Source organism: Hydractinia symbiolongicarpus, chromosome 8 (assembly GCF_029227915.1).
Source record: "Hydractinia symbiolongicarpus strain clone_291-10 chromosome 8, HSymV2.1, whole genome shotgun sequence".
Classification (NCBI taxonomy): domain Eukaryota; kingdom Metazoa; phylum Cnidaria; class Hydrozoa; order Anthoathecata; family Hydractiniidae; genus Hydractinia; species Hydractinia symbiolongicarpus.
The window spans coordinates 23500993-23519498 of NC_079882.1; the positions used below are offsets into that span (position 1 = coordinate 23500993).

General features: G+C 32.5%; 1 protein-coding gene across 1 annotated transcript; it reads right to left on the reverse strand.

Annotated features, from left to right (window-relative positions):
* Positions 1 to 89: 89 nt before the first annotated feature.
* Positions 90 to 18335, reverse strand: LOC130655262 (probable lysosomal cobalamin transporter). The gene is made up of 15 exons (XM_057457996.1): positions 18089 to 18335; positions 7891 to 7974; positions 7329 to 7505; positions 6697 to 6760; positions 6249 to 6346; positions 6027 to 6094; positions 5480 to 5568; positions 4818 to 4891; positions 4227 to 4292; positions 3519 to 3808; positions 2722 to 2824; positions 2341 to 2445; positions 1781 to 1982; positions 1483 to 1586; positions 90 to 1151 (listed from the first exon to the last, which is right to left on the reverse strand). Exons 2-15 carry the CDS (start codon positions 7948 to 7950, stop codon positions 1032 to 1034), a joined length of 1620 nt encoding a protein of 539 aa, XP_057313979.1. The 5' UTR covers positions 7951 to 7974; positions 18089 to 18335; the 3' UTR covers positions 90 to 1031.
* Positions 18336 to 18506: the final 171 nt, after the last annotated feature.

Consider the following 18506-nt stretch of genomic DNA (forward strand, 5'->3'; position numbering starts at 1 on the left):
ATCTTCTTGCTCTCCGAGGTTGTCAGATAAAAAAACCCTGGGGAAGAGGTTGTAGTGATCTGCGGACGCACTTACAAAAATTAAACATGTCATAATGAGTCGCTTTATATTAATGATACAAATGACACTAAAATATGTACAATAATTTTAACATGAAGAACTTAAATTCTAAAAAAACAAAATATTAGAAAGATTCAAAATTAATAGTTGGACCTCTCTGTAGCGGGCACCTATGATCCTACAAAGCGAGTCGCTCAGAAAATTCTTAAAAATCTTAAGAATTGATCCTGGGGTGGATAGTATAGGAAAAAAAGCCATTTTAGCAACAAAAAAAAGCCCTGAAAATTGCAAGTAAATTTGATCGTAGGTTCCAAGTGTGGTAATAAGTCGGCTGTTCAATTTCAGGGAAGCCGACCGGCTATTCCAAAATGCCCTTGTATATGATGTGCATTTTAGTTCGAATTTTACCTCTACCATACTATGGAGAAAAAAAATATGCAAAAGCGAAAACGTTTCGAAAAACAGGACTGTCTGAATCTATTTTTTTTTATTTGTCAAACGATGTTTTAGCTACAAGCAGCCATTATGAACTCATAATTTATGCACATATATTTTACGTTATATACAAATTCGTTTGTCATTAGCAATCCTAAGAGAGAAAGAATTCCTACGAAATTTTTTAAACAAGAAGCAGATATTACGTGCCCTTTCGTTGAGTATCAAGACTATTCACCCAAGGTAAAGCAATATTTTAAGAGGCACAGCCCAGCAGATTATTGTCTGAAGATATCTGATATTCAATAAAAATGGAAATATAAAATCTGTTTCATTATGCACTCAATTTATCTGTTTTTTAAAAAAATATGTTCACAGCTGCCCACTTATTAAACGATTGTTTTATATTTCGTTTCTAATAACACAACAAAATTACGCTATCTACAACAGTAAACTATTTTAAAAAATTTAAACCATCATTTCGTAAATATTTATCTGTGCAGTCTGCTAGGACGCTTATTGAGTGAAACGGAAGATTAGGCGTTCACCAATCTTTCTGTTTCGCTATCAGAATCGTCGTCACTGCTCAACATTTCCTCTTCGCGCCGTGTGCGACATATGTTGTACAAGTTATAGATGAAGGCGATCATATACGTCTAAATATAAAAACAAGTTTAATTTTAGATTATTCTGAAAAAACAAACACAACGACATAGGATTTGCAATCCCGTATTTTATTTTGCAGGACTTGTTTTACTTTTTGTCCCAGAAACAGATCTGATTGTAAAACTTTAATAACAAAGAATCGTGTTTACGTTTTGTTCGAATGACATTCGAATCATTTAAGACCCCTCACACATGTAGATATAAAACATTCGAATCTATTAACGTTTACAGAGCCAAAACAATGCATATAAAGTTCTAGATACATGCTGCGACGTTTGAGATATAGAGAGGAAATACCCGAAGAGACCAAAAATATCTTACCGCAATAAATGCCCAAATAGACCAATAATAAAACGCTCCGAAGAACCATGCTTTGTAAAAGAGCGTATTCAAAATAGTTGCCACACTACTCATCACGCAGTCGCCTAAAAAGAAAAAAATTAAAGAATCGCCTGTTTCTGCAAGTTTAACCACGAAATTGATGTTTATTAAAGAAATATTACACATTCTAAGCGACAATATTAAAAAAAAAAAATTCACTGAAAAACAAGAACATAAATTTACCTGCTAAAAAAATCAGCTAAATTATGAATCAAGACTAATCGCTCATTCAACGTACCTGAAGGCGCATTCGTAGTACAACTTTTTACTTCCACTACTTGGGTACCATTTTTAAATGCGTACTTCTGGTTACCATATTGAACGTACTGAGGTGTGATTGTAAAGAGAACGATATTAAGCGCAAGCACCATGAACATCATGATAAAAACCATGAAGAGAAGTGCTTGTGGCATGGTACGTCTCGTGCGTATCTTAAACATCTAATTTGTATGTGTTAAGGAAAATTCGCAAGCGAAGTAGGCCGCCAGACAAAAGGGAAAATCTAAGCAGCAAAAAGGATCACTGTGTGAATTTCTTCAATAAGTTTGCAAATGTCTATAATTTCTGAAATTGACTGCTACGTTAAATTTATTTTTATACGTCTATTTTTCAGATCAGAATAATAAAACTTAAATTCATGTACTCTTTCCTGTACAAGTGAATTTTTATATTTGCCACTACGTTTAATATTGAATAGATCTTAAGAAAAAGATGTAAAAATGGTATATATTTTCCCGTTTTCCTCTCCGTCTAAGTTACTGTTTTTTTACAGAAAAAATAAATAGACGAAAGAGATACTTTTATGCAACAACACCAAATGCCAATTCGTTTTATACCGTTCATTGATGCAAAGATGAAGAATAAAGTCATACCAGTGAATAGAATGTAATCCAATGGAAACACCTAAATTACAAACATAAGATACTGTTACTCCACCAACCAGAAACGGCTACGCAAATAAAATGTAAAAAGAAGTCCTTTCATTAAGTTTAAGTCATATGAAATTTGGACTCCTTGCATGTAACTTTTAAACACTAGAATAAACTGCCTCTAGTTTGTTTACCATAAAAATTTATAGTTTTAAATTTTCGAAATGTTATATAAATTATGCATTTTTCAATATTTAGATGAATTATATCCATTCTGTTAAAAATATTACTGTAATGAAATCGTGGATACCTTCTGCGCATGCACCATTATAATATTCACTGGGTTTGGCAACTTTGGTTGTGGGAGAGCGTACCCATGTCTTGCACCAAGAGAATTCATTGCTTTGTCAATGCTAAGAAAAATACATATTATATCAGGTGAGAACAGCATTAAATTAGAAAAGTAACAAAGTACACTTGTTTCCTGTCTGACACACATGTTACATGCTTGTTTAAACATACTAGCGTGTCCGCGCAAAAGTTCAAAGCAAAGCAAACATTCCTGGCTTTTATTAGCTAAAAATCCTGACATTTTCGAATTTTCTATCCTACTTTTTCTATAGTTATGGCTGATGAACTAGCTGACTATTCAAGGAAGAAGAAAAAATTAAATATACATGAAATAAACAACAAACAAAGGATGAAACTTATACAAGCTGAAGATAAAAACTGACATTGAAAAACATTATATTAAAATGAACATAACATTACGGGGACTTTAAATATCTGTCATTTTTCCCAACACCCTGCATACGCCTCGTTTCAAAGGAACAAAAACAAAATGTCCTTTTTAATTACAAACCACGGTTAAGACCAACAACACAATGCAGTTACAAATTATGCTCCTGCATAACAAGAATTTTGTCATTAAAAAATGTGTAACTTGAAAAATTAGGTGTCACAAACGTCGGTTGTACATACATCGTGTCAAAACAGAGAATTAAATTTATTACAGATGAAAAATTTATTGCCAAATCCTATACGCCATGTCCCTGTGAAAGAAACACTATTTTTTGTCTCGACAGAAGATAAAACAATCAGTTATACCTTGTAATAGTCAGAGATATCATGATAAGTAGAGATATCGACAAGAACACAATTCCAAACACAACTTGAAACGGTTTCAACATCAACAAAATCTTTCCACAACAACTGCTTTCGCCTTTTATCTTTTTTCTCTCAAGACGATGGCGTAAATTTTCATCTTGTTCGATACGTCGTAATTCGTTTCGCTCAAAGCGAGTTAGGTTACGACCAGCCCTACTCTTAGCCCGTAACATTCTTGCTTTTTCGTCATCGCGTTCTCTTTTTGTCAACTTTCTTGTATTTTCAGTTTCCTATGCACACAAACAGAGGAGACTTCTTATTTCTTTCGATTTTACATACAAGTTATATTCTTTTCTTTGATATACTAAAAAATTTAAACACACACTGAAAACCAAACCATACGCTATTTCAAAAACCTCAAGATATTCCGAAAGTGAAATTAAAACTTAAACTATTTTATAAATGGAAAACAAATGAAAAAGGTTTTCAAAGTTTAGGTTATTTAGTAGATTTTAGGAGGAATCAATATTTTTGGCTTTCTCAACTAAGACCACCATACTAAAATTTCGTGAAGCAAAGAGTTTCTTATTCCTTAGACAACTCTCTGTTGTGCTCAAAAGGTTTTCACATCACTGATTGCAGCTTGGATCTACGACTAATGAGTATCACTGGAAGCTGAGGAGGTTTGCCACCATTTTATTCACTTACATTACTTTCTTTGTACCTTTTCCCACATCGAATCATTCCTAAGGGTAAAGCAGACATGCCATATCCCTAAAAATAAATTAATAAAAAATGACATTCCAGGTTTTAATACACGCTTTTTCTTTTATAAGAATATGCCTTATAAGAATATCAGGCTGGGATTTCAGTTTAACAGCAATAGGTTTTATTGTTTTAGACAGTAGATAAATAAGAATAATAATCAGCCTGGTTAGAATTTTTATATAAAAAAGGGTGTACTATTTTACAGTCAATTTAAGCTGATACTGCTAAGACCATACTCTTATGTTTAAATTTTAGCCCAAGAAAATTTCGTAGCTTGGATATATTATATTGGATAAGTATGAATATAATTCGGGTTGAATTTATTTCTAGCTTTTCGCTCAAATTATGAAAAATTGAAAATCTTTGTACAACACAAAATTTTCAACAGCTCTTTGTTTTCGTTTTGTTTCTTTTTTTTCACTTTTTATGGAAATTTTTACTTTGTTTCGCCACAATAACAGTCACGACTGTTCAGTTAATTTAAGCGCTCTTTAGTCTTAATTTTAAAAACTAAAATAAAATAAAGCATACCGTATACATAATGAGTGATAACATACCAAACATAGATAAAACACCGACCAGAACAGACATAGCTTTCTCCGCATCTACAGATACGAATACACACATTGATTATAGTTTTATCATCAGATAAAATCATTGTTATCTACTGGCAAAATATTTTTTGGGGGATACACTTTTTTGATAGATACTGCTTCATTTGTTTTTAAACCATATTACCAATCTAGGTCCATGAGAAACACTTTTGATTACTTTATGCCACCCCATGGCAAATCTCTTAACACCCACACATGGTACAATAAATTGAAAGCATTTTAAAATTCTGAAGGGGGGATTACTAAAGTTTCGTACATGACAAATTTTACTTTCCATACGAAGAACGCTTAAACAGTTAGATCAGTTTGCAATTAAGGAGTTATACATTTTAAATTTTCACAGTAAATAGATTATCAAGCGTTTAATTGCTACTAATAATAATGCACCACAACACAAAAGTAAACTAAGGTTGCTCTCTTAACACTGTATATCAATAATGGAGTTAAACTAACTTATAGAGAAGGAAAGGGAGAAAGACATGGCCATAAAATGTTTGTTGTTCTTAGCATACTCTAGTGGAATACTTTTCTTCCTGGTTGTTAATTTTTGAATTCTTGAAATAGAGTAATAATACTTACTTGAGTAAGTTTCGAGCTGTTCCTTTAAAAACTCAAATTTGCCATCAATGCTTGTCACATTGTATGGTTTCTTAAGTGGAACCAAGGCTCTAAAATTGTTTTTAAAATATCAGATTTATGAAACAACAATATGCCAGTCTCCGTAAAAGTGAACAATAACCACATAATTAAGAATAAAGACAAACACTGCAACCCCACTGGTCCTTTAAAAAATATCAGACACCAGGGAACATTATGAATGTTTTGCTTTCCTTTTCGTATACTGCATACTCTGCATGTGGTATATATTTTTGCATATAGACATTCTCCTAACTAGCATTTAAATTAATAGCCAGAATGCCACAACAATTTTTACCAACTTTTGATAGCTTCCTGAAACTAATATTAAATTTTTACAGGACATAATTTCCCTTCACACATGATAAATTAAAAAATTATTTGTTATTTGGCAGGTGTCCCTTTAGTGGTTAGAAAACAGACTACACATTACAGAACCATTATTTTATGATTTCTGCATGTATGTGCGTAAAGAATGATTTTTGCTCACCCTGTGGTCAATATGACAGCAGCAAGTAGCATAAACACTGCTGTAAACTTCAAAGCAGAACAACACCTCTGAAAAAGAAACAAACTACACTTTAAATGAATCTTTCTTTACTTTTACTTTTTCATCAATCTGTAAAACGTCGAAAATTAGTCCATTGGAAATATTAACAGCTTTTTTAGAGTTCTTAAAGTCAACACGATGGCGTACAAAAATAATCGAAACCTGCTTAGTGTTGACATCATCGTCATCTTTTTCTTCATAATAAAAATACATAAATGGTAGTAACAAAAATATGAAAACCGAAACCAATCCATACAATGCTAAAAATGAGAAAATAAATAAAAAAATAAAAAATAAATAACAATTTAAATAAATGTCATTCTCTTAGGACCTGAATTTATGTTCTCTTAAGAACAGTATTATTCTTGACATTTAAAAAATTAAAAAAAAAAAAAAATTAGCAATGCTGAAAGTACTTTCAAAAGGAATGACTAGGTGGTCAATACTTTTTAAAAACAGTAGTACTTTCAAAAATTAGTAGAAATAATGTAAACTACTTTGTTCATTCTTTCACAATCATCATTCAGTATATCTTATACTATAGAAAATAAAAGGCAGGGCCCATGTTGCCTGACCTTAATCAGTATGTGAACTTCACAAGGCAACTTACTGTAATATGTATATGTCACAGTGTTTTCAATGGACGTTCTACTGGAATTATCAACAGCCCAATTCTATATAACAACAGTATAGATATAAAAATAGATCAGAAATAAATAAATCATTCATTTCTTTCAGTGCACAGAAATTAACCTTTTTAACAATACTACATGATATTGCAAAAAAATTGTTTAGTATTAAATTAAAACATTTAATCTGACAGCAACATATCCAGAGCTTTTTAGGGCATAGTGGAGTGTTAAACAAAAAGCACAAGGGTTTTAAGTGATGCAAGCCCTGCTGCTGGAGCACTGCACAGTCTACATCTATTAGTCCAATATTTACAATATTTTTTGTTAAAAAAAAAGTTGCCAAGATGCTTACTCTTCTATTTTCAAAAGCAGTACAAAATCATCAGTTCAAGAGTTTAAGTTATACTTATTTTGGGGGTTCTTGAGTGTTCTGCAAAATAATTAGGTCGAATTAAGGGTAAACTCAAATCTTATTTAAAATAAGAACCCCTTTTAAAAATGAGAGTAGTACTCATACAAGCAGAGGCATTTATTTCAGCATATAAGATGTACCATGCAATAGTCCTACAGTATTAAACAAAATAAGTATACAAATAAAAAAGTACAAAACCTTAAAAGCACCATTCGTGTCTTTCATGAACGAAACTAGAAATACATCCACTGGAACCAGTGCTGATGTCAGCAATGTTACAAAAAGTGCAAACACTGATGTCAACGTTGATGAAACTTCTGACAGCTCATGATGTTGAAATAAACGAATATAAACCCAGGCGAACAAGAAGGTTAACTATATAGATAAAAAATATATATATTTTAATTTTTCAGACACTGCCATAAATCATATAAATGAGGATAAAACATAATAATTTGTGCATTCCAATTTAATGTATGCGAAATTTTGACAAGCAGACAAAAAAGGGCAAAATAAAAACAAAAAGCATTACAAGACAGCAAGCAAAAAAATTTTAACGTTGTTAACAACTTTTTTAATTTAAAAGATTATCAGGTAAAAACTTGCAAAAAAATTAAAAAAAACCCCGGAAAAAGCGGTAACCTTCATAACATGCAAGAAATTTGTATATAACAAAATACCACTGTTTGAAGGAGATGCTTTTTATTAAGGCATTTATACACTAATGATTCAATTTTATTTGTGTGTAAAAACAACTTACCACCACCACAACAACAAAAGGTATCCAACCACCAGCCAATACAGAATGTGGAATACTCATCGCAATAGTAATTATTTTTTAACTCTAAAAATGTGAAAACGTTATATTTATTCTTTAGAGGAGCCTTTTAAATGCACATAATTCGCAAACAAACTACAAAATTGCTTTCAAATACGGAAAAAACTCCAAATGCTCATTTATGTAATTATTTATATTCTAGTTGTACAGCCTGTAGAATAAACCTTTTATATTAATTAAGATGAGTTTTTCTAAACATTTGTATAGCCTGACCACTAAAATGCCTTTTCACAAAAGTCACTTTTTCATGTTCCTTAATAAATTGTGAATCAGCAATTACAGACATAGTACATGTATTTTCAGTCCAAGTTTCCTATAATCATACTCGGAGCTTCGAGATTTGCAAACATGATTAATATCAAGTCTTGTCATTGGGGAAAGTAGACATTAAAACTGGAGTAAGAGTAACTCAGAATGTTTCTCATAAAAAAGTGTATTATTATAAGGGTTGATATAATTTTAGGGGCATAAGTTACATAATAGAAATTAAGGGGTTATTTATTGTTTCTTCTCTATGAATTAAAAAAAATATAAGAAATTAACAAAAACAAAACAACCAAGAAGGCATGATATATTATCCACTTAAATGTTATATAATATTTTTTTATAGTGCACTGGGTTTGTATACAGATAAGACAGTACTTGTACAATAACAACAGTAGAACAAAATAGAACACAATATAACTATTTTATAAAAAGTTTCAATAGTAAGCATTAGCTTCTTATTTCCATCATACCAGTTTTGAAAATAAGTTGCATTTTGCATAAAAATTGTTTTGCAAAATATTATATTTCAGCCAATTTTCAGACAATAATTGCAAAAATAAGTCTAAACAGTATTTCTGTTGTACAGGTTAAAATTGTTGTTGAAATTGTTATTAAAGTTGCCTACATTTTAAATGTAAATAAAAATAATTTTTTAAAAAATATAATAAGGCTGGACTTTTGGACAGATGCAGAAAAGCAAACCTTAAAACAAAATCCAATAAAAAAATGAATTTTGTAAAACTGTTAACAGCGAGTTCAAAGTTACAACATTGAACGCGATGATGTGCAGGCAGATTTGCTATATGTTTTTGACATTAAATATATTTCTAGACATTTTTAAAAAGATTTTTTAAACTTTATTTAACATGCTTTTTTGGGGTATTACATCACCAGAACATTTGTCAAGTCCAGCCTGAATGTCAAAGTTTATAAATTACTCGAAAAATATATGATGATCATACAAACGCTGATAATTTAAATCTATTCCAAATTTGTGACACTCTGTTTGTTGACCAGTTTTATCATATGCATTCATAGATCCATCCTCAATGGAATTAAAATCCTCTGTGAATATCATTTCATAGATCCATATAGCATCACCACCCCATGTTGTTGGAGACCAGTCAATTGTTCCTTTGAAAGTTCTACTGGACAGATCAAACGAGGTGTTAACAAATGGCTTCTTCACAGCTGGTCTATCTCCATTGTCAAGAGAGGGCCACATGCTGCAGTGAGGACTAGCATATGATATGTAGCAATCATCTTCTGTATCAAAATGATAGGATGCTAAGCCTTTTAAGCGGCCCTGAATATAAATACTCCCATAAATAGTCAATGGCTTTGGCTTAACTATTGAAATATTTTTGTCAACAATTTTTACACTTTGAAAGTCAATTGCACTACGACATAATGGACAGGTTCCAGTGTATTCCGGATATAATGCACGAATGATACATCTTTTGCAAAAAAAGTGATTGCAAATGGTACGGCATTTTTCTACATAGCCAGCAAGACAAATAGCACATACGCCTTTGTTTTCAGAAGGCTCTTCCTCTCCTGCTTTCATTACTGCAACTGTCTATATCTAAACAAAAGTTTTTTTTATAAAGTTGTAATTTTCCACTTCATTATTATTAGACCAGACAATGAGGCAGAATGGGTACCTTAAATTTTAACAAAATCATTGCTTTTTATATGTTCCTAGACATTACTTTACGTTTTAGAATGATTGCTTTTAAGCACTTATTGGGGTAAACCAACTTGTAATCACCCCTTGAAACAATTTAGCGAAGACATTTAACTAAAACATATATGTAAACAAAAATTCTGCAAATGGCATATTTCCTATGCAATATACTTGGACCTTGTGGCATTCAAATTAAGAAAAAAACTCAATTAGTACCTTTTAATGCAATAAAAACAGCCTCATTGAAATAAACAATTAATGTTATACTAGGTTCCAAACATGGCTGAAAATTTAAAAAATAGCAAAAATGTCAAAAGTACCATTCTATGGGTTATTTTCAGAGCATGAAAGCATTTTTCTCCCAAGTTTATTGTTTTTTATGGAAAGGATATAGTTTGTAAAATTTAAAAAAGCAATAACTTAAATTTTTTCCTACTTTTCTACAAGAATGACATAAACTTTTTATTTCTTTATTTTTGTCCTGTACTTTGCGCGTCACTGCAGGATTCGATTTGTGGAACCTGGAACTGGAAGCCACAGATTTTAATGGTTTTAGAATAAAATACAACATGGTTTAGGCTTTATATGATCACATTGTGATGATTTTAGAATAAAATACAGCGTTGTTTTAATTTATAAGATTACGTTTTGATGTTTACAAAAAATTTGAGTCGCATGGGCTAAAAACGATATGTTAATATGAAAACTTAAACAAATATGCCAATAATCTTTTTTCCAGGCGCCTGCAACTGAAATTATACCTATATTCCATTAGTCCAAATAAGTATGATACATTTAAAAAAATTTATAAATCACAGTATTCTTTTTATTCCAAATGTAGCATACATAAATATATATTATAGTATATAGACTTGACAGTAAAGTTTCCTTGTTTGTAGGGACAAAAATTAAGAACATGATATGTAAACATAATACACCAGTAATCCTTTCTACAGGCACCTGCAACTGAAACTATACCTACCTGCCATTAGTCCAAACTAAGTATGATACATTTAAAACATTCGCAAACCATATTATTCTACTGTCTTATTCTTAAAGTCCAGTCTATTTGTCTGGCTGCCAAACAGTCATTACAGGCAGATGAACAGTGAAAAAGATAATGTAATTAGAATGTTGATGACATCAGCAATGAATTCTCATTAAATAATTTGTTTTTCAAAATTTGTAAGTTGTTGCACCTATTGTTAAGAGCTTTAGACCCTGATAAAAATAATGTACAGGATCATGTAATTTCAACAAACGATTAAGGAAATGCGCAATATGTCTTCTATTTCGTGTACAAGGAAAATTAGGAAATTTACACTGCATTACACCTATTGATTATATAAATTATAATGCAATTAAAATTGTATATATATTTGTATAAAAGTCCATACAAAATTTGTAGAAGACCCCTTACACATAATCTAGGTTCATACAACAGGTTCAAACTATTTAAAAAAGGAAAAATTCCTTGAAGGCCATGAGTCCAGAGTTCAAGTTAGGACACAATTGTTGAATGTTCAAAGCTTATATATTCCATATTCCAATTATCACTTTTATCGAGAACATAAAGGTTGTGCTTCACCATATTAATGTGCAAAGAGCGGAACAAACCTTACAGGACTGTATACTTGAACATGCTTGTATGATAACAACAGTGCTGTACGTAAACATATTGACATCTGTATGGGTGTTCATCACATCATCAGGATTCGTAATTTCAATGATGATCTGTTTAATAATGACGTGAATTCAATTGATATGTCCCATAATTTGCGCTCTTCGCACATTAATATGGTGAAGCACAACATTCGTGTGGGCCGTTTTAAATCTCTTTTACAAAACTATAAAGGATGTGGGATGGAGAGTACGCTTAAATAGACGATGCCTTTGATCATGAAAAGTGGAAAAGGTGCATAAATCCAGGAAGTTTGGATCCTAGAAAGCAATGTGCAACCTTCGTGGACAGGGATTAACGCACAATAAACGTGCAGTAATATGCAATAATCCTAGTCATGCTAATAAAAAAAGACAGAGTGTGGTAAACATTAATTATCATAATTATTAAGCATAAGGAAATGTTGTGATTCCTTCTTCTGTTTCGTTTTGTTTTGTCTCTGGTCTCCAAAAACAATGGGAATGGAATAAAGAGAAAATCATTTTTTTCTTCTGTGACTTTCCAATAGAAACTCTGGGATAAAATTTCTTTCTATTTTTTGATGCCATGTTTTACAATACGGCGTGAACCTACCATAACGGTGATATTATCGAACTTCATCTCAGTGCTTATTTAAAGTTAAGGCCATTTGTTTACCTACAGTTTCACACGAACATTTTGCGATGGCCTGTTTATTAGATGGGAATAAGAGGTCAACAAGACCGTTAAATATGGCAGCTAGAAAAAACAACAATAAATTTAAGATATTAAAGTACCATTATTTCCATTTCTTGTAGGTTTTATATCCTCAAATTTTCAAGAAAGTCATAACTCCGTCTGAACTTTGAAATAAATAAAAAATGCATGTGTTAAATTTTTTGAAAAGGGTAATTACGCGCCTTTAAACTAACAGTTACGCTTATACTTAGATGGCTGGCAGTTTTCCCTGACAGTTTAGCTAGCTAGCTGAGTAGTTTACATATACATGAAAACTACTCAAAATCCCACCTAGCCTTTTTTCTAACTTAAATGTAAAACTTTATCAACAAAAACTAAAAATAATAAACTAATGAACCTTGGCTAGGCTTGGTCAGCTCGGCCAATTTCACTAGTTTCTAACATTAATAAGGTTTTTGAAAAACTAATTTACAATCGCTTATATAAATTTTTATCCTCCAACAAAACTATTTACCATAACCAATTTGGTTTTAGAAAGAAATTTTTCACTTCCCAAGCACTCATTAACATCACTCAAAAAATTATGGATGCTCTTGACAATGGTCTCTTTGCTTGCGGTGTATTTATTGATTTGCAAAAAGCTTTTGATACAGTTGATCATGAAATCTTACTGACAAAATTATCTCACTATGGTATTCGTGGCATCCCACTTTCTTTAATTATATAGGTCTTTTTAACTAATAGAAAACAATGTGTATGTATCAATAACTCTATCTCTTCTCAGAAATTTATCAATCATGGTGTACCACAGGGGTCTGTAATAATAATAATAATAATAATAATAAATATTTAAAGTGGCTAGCCCAGAAAATCACAAAAACCTATAGTTAGTGGATTGTTTCCACTGGGGGCCACTAGAACAAAAAAGAAACAAAAAATGATAAACCTTAGACTGCCTCAGCTCAATCAAACATAGTAACATTTATAATCTGTGAAAATTGAAAAGAAAAAGAATAAAAAACAAAAATTAAAAAATTCAAAAGTGATCTCCATTAGAATTTGCCAAATACATTAGAGATGGAAGTCTTAAACGAAAGCAGACTTCCATCACAGGTCACTTGGTCTGGAAGATTATTCCACACTTTTGCAGCTCTAAATGGGAAGGCTTTTTTGCCAAATTCCGTGTTGACCAAGGGAAGTGTGAACCTGTTTTTTGAAGCTCCTCTTGTTTGATGATTATGACAGTTTTTTGTCAAAAGGAATTTTGAGCGCATGTAATCAGGAGCAATGTGATTCATGGCTTTAAAAACTAATATGGCATCGTTTTTGATGAGTAAATTATTCATTGAATATTCCCTCTCTTTCCCAAGAAAGGTACGGACACATTTTAATCGTTTTTCTAGTTTTCCCAATCTACCTTGGGTGGCACAAGCCCATGCCGAGGAGCAGTAGTTGAAATATGGCATGACAAGTGCATTAATTAAAAGGTTTTTTGTGTGAGGTGTTAAACAGGATGCAATGGTTCTAATTTTAGAATATTTAATTAGTATTTTTCTATTTATGTCATTAATGTGCTTTTCCCATTGCATTTTTTGATCAAATGTTACCCCAAGATATTTAACTTTTTCGCTCCTCTTCAAAGGAATACCCATATAGTTGATAGTTTTGTTCTCAACTTTTTTTAACTGGCTGTGGTTGCCGAAAAAGATTGTTTCAGTTTTGTCCGTATTAATAGTCATTTTGTTATTATTCAGCCAGAGGTCGACTTGCGAAAGTTCTAACTCGACCTGGGAGACAAGGGTATCCAAGTTTTTATGAGACGAAATAATTATTGTATCATCCGCATATAGATGGTGGTAGTTTGAATTGATGACAGATTTTAAGTCATCAATATACAAAAGAAAGAGCAGGGGCCCCAACACAGATCCCTGCGGCACCCCAAAAGCGTCTTCATGAAGCAGATCTGATCCTGTGTCGTTTACAAGAGTCAGCTGCATTCGGTCCGTTAAGTAGGACTCGAACCAGTCAAAGGCAGCATCTCTGATGCCAAAACACCATAGTTTTTTTAACAAAATTTTATGATCAACAGTGTCAAAAGCTTTTTTAAGGTCAATGAGCACAGCACAAACAAAGTTATGTTGGTCGAGCTCAGTAAGAATAAAATCAGAGACATCGACTACTGCAGTTTCTGTGGAAAAGAGTTTTCGAAATCCGGACTGTCTGTCATTCAGGAAGTTGTGCTCAGAAATAAAATGAGACATTTGCTCATGCACTAACTTTTCAAAAATTTTCATAGGAATTGGCAAAATGGAGATAGGCCGATAATTAGTAGGATCTGTTTTATTGCCACTTTTAAAAATAGGCGAGACCCTTTTAGTCTTCCAACATTTAGGTACATAACCAGTAAATAAAGATTTGTTGAAAAGACTTGATAAATAAATACTTAAAACTGACGAACCTGCTTTTAGCAGTCGTGAACCAATTCCGTCCAAGCCTGTAGCTTTATTAAGTTTTAGTGATCTAATTATTTTTTCGACACTTTTGGTCTCAATACGAGCCCACCGAAAATCGTGTCTGCTAACAGGTGGATTCAGAAGAAAATTTAGAGGCTAGTTTTGCACCAACACTGACAAAAAATGAATTGAATGTGTTGGAAATTTCTTTTGGGTGAGAAGTTTCTGTACCATCGTTTTGGACTACTCGTTTTATCGAGGTAGTATTGCCTGACTTATCAGGAACCAGTTTTTTTAGGGTTTTCCAAAGTTGTTTTGGCCGTTTTTGAAAGTCCTGCAAAACGTCATTATAGTACTCGTTTTTGAGTCGATTTTTGAGACCTATTACCTGGTTCCTTTTTTGTTTGAAAGCTTCCCAGTCTATGATGGATTTTGTTTTTGATGCTTTCCGTTTCAAGAAGTCTCTTTCTTTGATGGCTATTATTAATTCATCAGTGACCCATGCCTCAACACGGCCAGAAAATCTATGTGTTTTGAAAGGGGCATGTTTGTCAGCCACTGTTTTAACATTTTTATTCAGTTTCTCACATGCTTTATCAAGGTCATCATAATTATTAAAATATGACCAGTCTAAATTCCTGAGGTCTTTCAGAAAAGCCTCTTCACTGAAGTTCTTGTAGCTACGAACCTTGCATGTTTTAGGTTCAAATTTTGGCCTTTTGAATTTTCTGATCACATAAACTAAATTGTGATCACTGATGCCTAAATCCATGACACCAGTTTTAGAAATACAAGAACTGTTAGAAAGTATCAAGTCTATAAGAGTGCTACTATTTTCAGTAACACGAGTTGGCTCCGTAATATGTTGTTTTAGGAAAAGAGTGGAGCATAATTCCTTTATTTTGGAGGAGAGAGCATATTTTGAAAGCATGTTACAGTTAAAATCTCCCAAGATAAAAACTTCTTTCTCTTCTGGGAGCTTGTTAAAACACTGTTTAAAATGAGTACACAGGTTTTCGGTACTCTGCAAATCACTACCTCCAGGTGGCCTGTAAACCCCACACACGTAAATAGGTTTAGTTTTTTTCAGGCACACTTTCACCCATAGTGATTCAACATTTTCGAAGTAAAGGTGTTTCAAAAGGTGGCTATCCAAGTTTTCATTAACAAAAATTAGAACACCCCCACCTCGTCTATTCCGATCATTCCTATAACAAACATAGCCATCAATTTTAACGTCATTGTCAGTGATGGTGTCATCAATTTTGGTTTCACAGATGGAGAATACATCAAGTTTTGTTTGATGTAGCAGAAGTTTAACATAGTCTAGTTTGGATGACAGACCATTAATGTTGAGATGGGCCATTTTTAAGCCCTTCCCATTTCTGATTGCCTCAAAATCAAAGTTTTCATCAATAGTAATATTGATGTTGTCCGGAATTTCGTCACCAAATGACTCCTCATTAGCAAAGGGCAAATTACGAGAAAGACAGGGACTGCAAACGAAAAACAGTTTATCTTCAGGAGTCTTCATAAATTGTTGATATTTTTTATCAGAAATACGCTCACATTTTTTATGAGCCCATAATCCACACTTGTCACAAGAAAGTGCTTTGTGTGTTTTTGCCACAGGTTTTAAGCATGAAGAACAGGGATACTTAACAGGACCTGGGTTGAGGCAGATGTCCCCTGACAAGAGGATTAAAAAATAGAAATATCTGGTGCCTGCTTGGCTTAAGTTTTGATAAAGCCATTAATTTTAATTGGAGAGTGAGCTGGCTTTCAGAAACTCTATTGCAGGCATCAAGTGAAGAGATAGAAAAGAAACTCCTATCTAGTCGACTCATTTCGTTGTTGTTGGGTGAGCTACTTTTGAACGAAGGTTTTGTATTGCTCAAAAATACAACGAACACAAAAATCAGTTTTAGCGTAAATGTGGGGTTTCCTACCTGAGTAAAGTTATTTTTAAGTCGTAGAGAGATCATTCTACGGTTATGTGCTCTTCCAAAACTATGTTTGAAGGATCTGAGGCAAGCCCATTTCCTTACGATGTTACACAGAAGGAGCAGCAGGAACCCACAACACAGCAAAGCTACCATATTAGATGATAGATGGATAAAAAACTGACTGGGATAAAAACAATTTATTAACAAAAACAATAATTTAAAAAAACTTACAAAACAACAAATTAAAGAAATGAAAAGATATAAATGAAGTAAAGAAGGCAGTACAGTATATAATAAATCAAAAAGGACTTAGCTGTCAAAGCAGGAGCTCTTCAAGCTTTAGTCTTCTTTTTTCTTTCTTCGACTTAGCGCGCCAAGACCGGAGCGTTTTAGATACGTCCGACCTCAACGAGAGCTAAGCACGGAATGTACTTGGTCCACTTTTATTTTTAGTGTACATAAATGATCTTCATTTTGCTATCAATTATTCTTTAGTTCACCTTTTTGCTGATGACACCAACATGCTGCACATCAGTAAATCACCTAAACAACTAGCCAAGCATTTAAATATAGATCTTAAACTCCCATGTCATTGGCTTAATGCCAATAAGATCTCTCTCAACAAAACAAAGACCGAATATGTTATTTTCAAAAGTCCTTTTAAGCCACTTTATTTCAACTTTAAATTAAATGTTAATGGTACAAAAATCTATGCCAGTGATCAAGTCAAATATCTTGGAATCATTCTAGACTCTGACCTAAGCTGGAAATCACAAATTAATAAGACCATTATTAGTCTAAAGAAAGCTAATGGAGCTCTAGCCAAAATCCGTCACCTTGTGCCCAAAAATATACTCCTGCTGATTTACTATGCCATCTTTTATTCACTTATTTTATACTGTTCACAAGTTTGGGGTCAAAAAAGTTGTCATACACATCGTATTGAAATTCTCCAAAATCATGCTATCCAGCTCATTTCTTTTGGAACTCCCTACACACCACTCAGTTCACTCTACTCCAATCTTCTCAAGTTTCCTGACATGATCTCTATGCAAAATATTATTTTTCTGCACAACTTAGCTCATAATAGCCTTCCTGACACTATCAAAGATACTTTTTCCATTAACTTTTCTCATGATCAACACACTCGTGCTGATCAACAAGGGCTTTTAAAATTACCTTTTGTTTTTTCAACATCATTTGGGAAAAAGTCTATTAGATTTCACTCTTTAAAATCCTGGAATGAGGTACAAAAATCTTTTCCTTTTCGACTTCTTATTAAATCTACTTCTGAGATCAAACCTATCTTATTTCAGCATTTCTTAAATAGCTACTAAATTTTATTATATTGTATCAGCCTCCATATTTTTTGCATCATGCCTTCTTGGTAAATTCATATTTGACTAGACTTATCTACATAAACTCCTACCTTTGTGTTTTGTATTAGTCCCAGTCCTGTCTTGTATTTTGTCCTTTTTGTGATGTCTTGTTTCTTAGGTGGTCACCACTTTCATTTAAGCTATTTTGCTTTGTGGTGATACCCTTTCAATAGACTTATTTACAACAATACTTATATAATCATTTTTCTATAAAATCATGTACTTTTTGTCTATTGATGAATGAATTATTACTACTATGCTTTCGTTTATCCTTCTGTAGCAAAATTTTTAATTGAATAATTTTCGGAGGCATAGAGAATCCGTTTCTGGGCCCCGGATTTATTGCAAGCTATGTACAGGCGTGGTTTAGCCATTAAACGATCAAACTGAAGCCTGTATATAGGGATAACATTTTGCTCACGTTTTTTTTTCCAAAACACAGTGCGTCGTGATTTGAAAACTCACCCA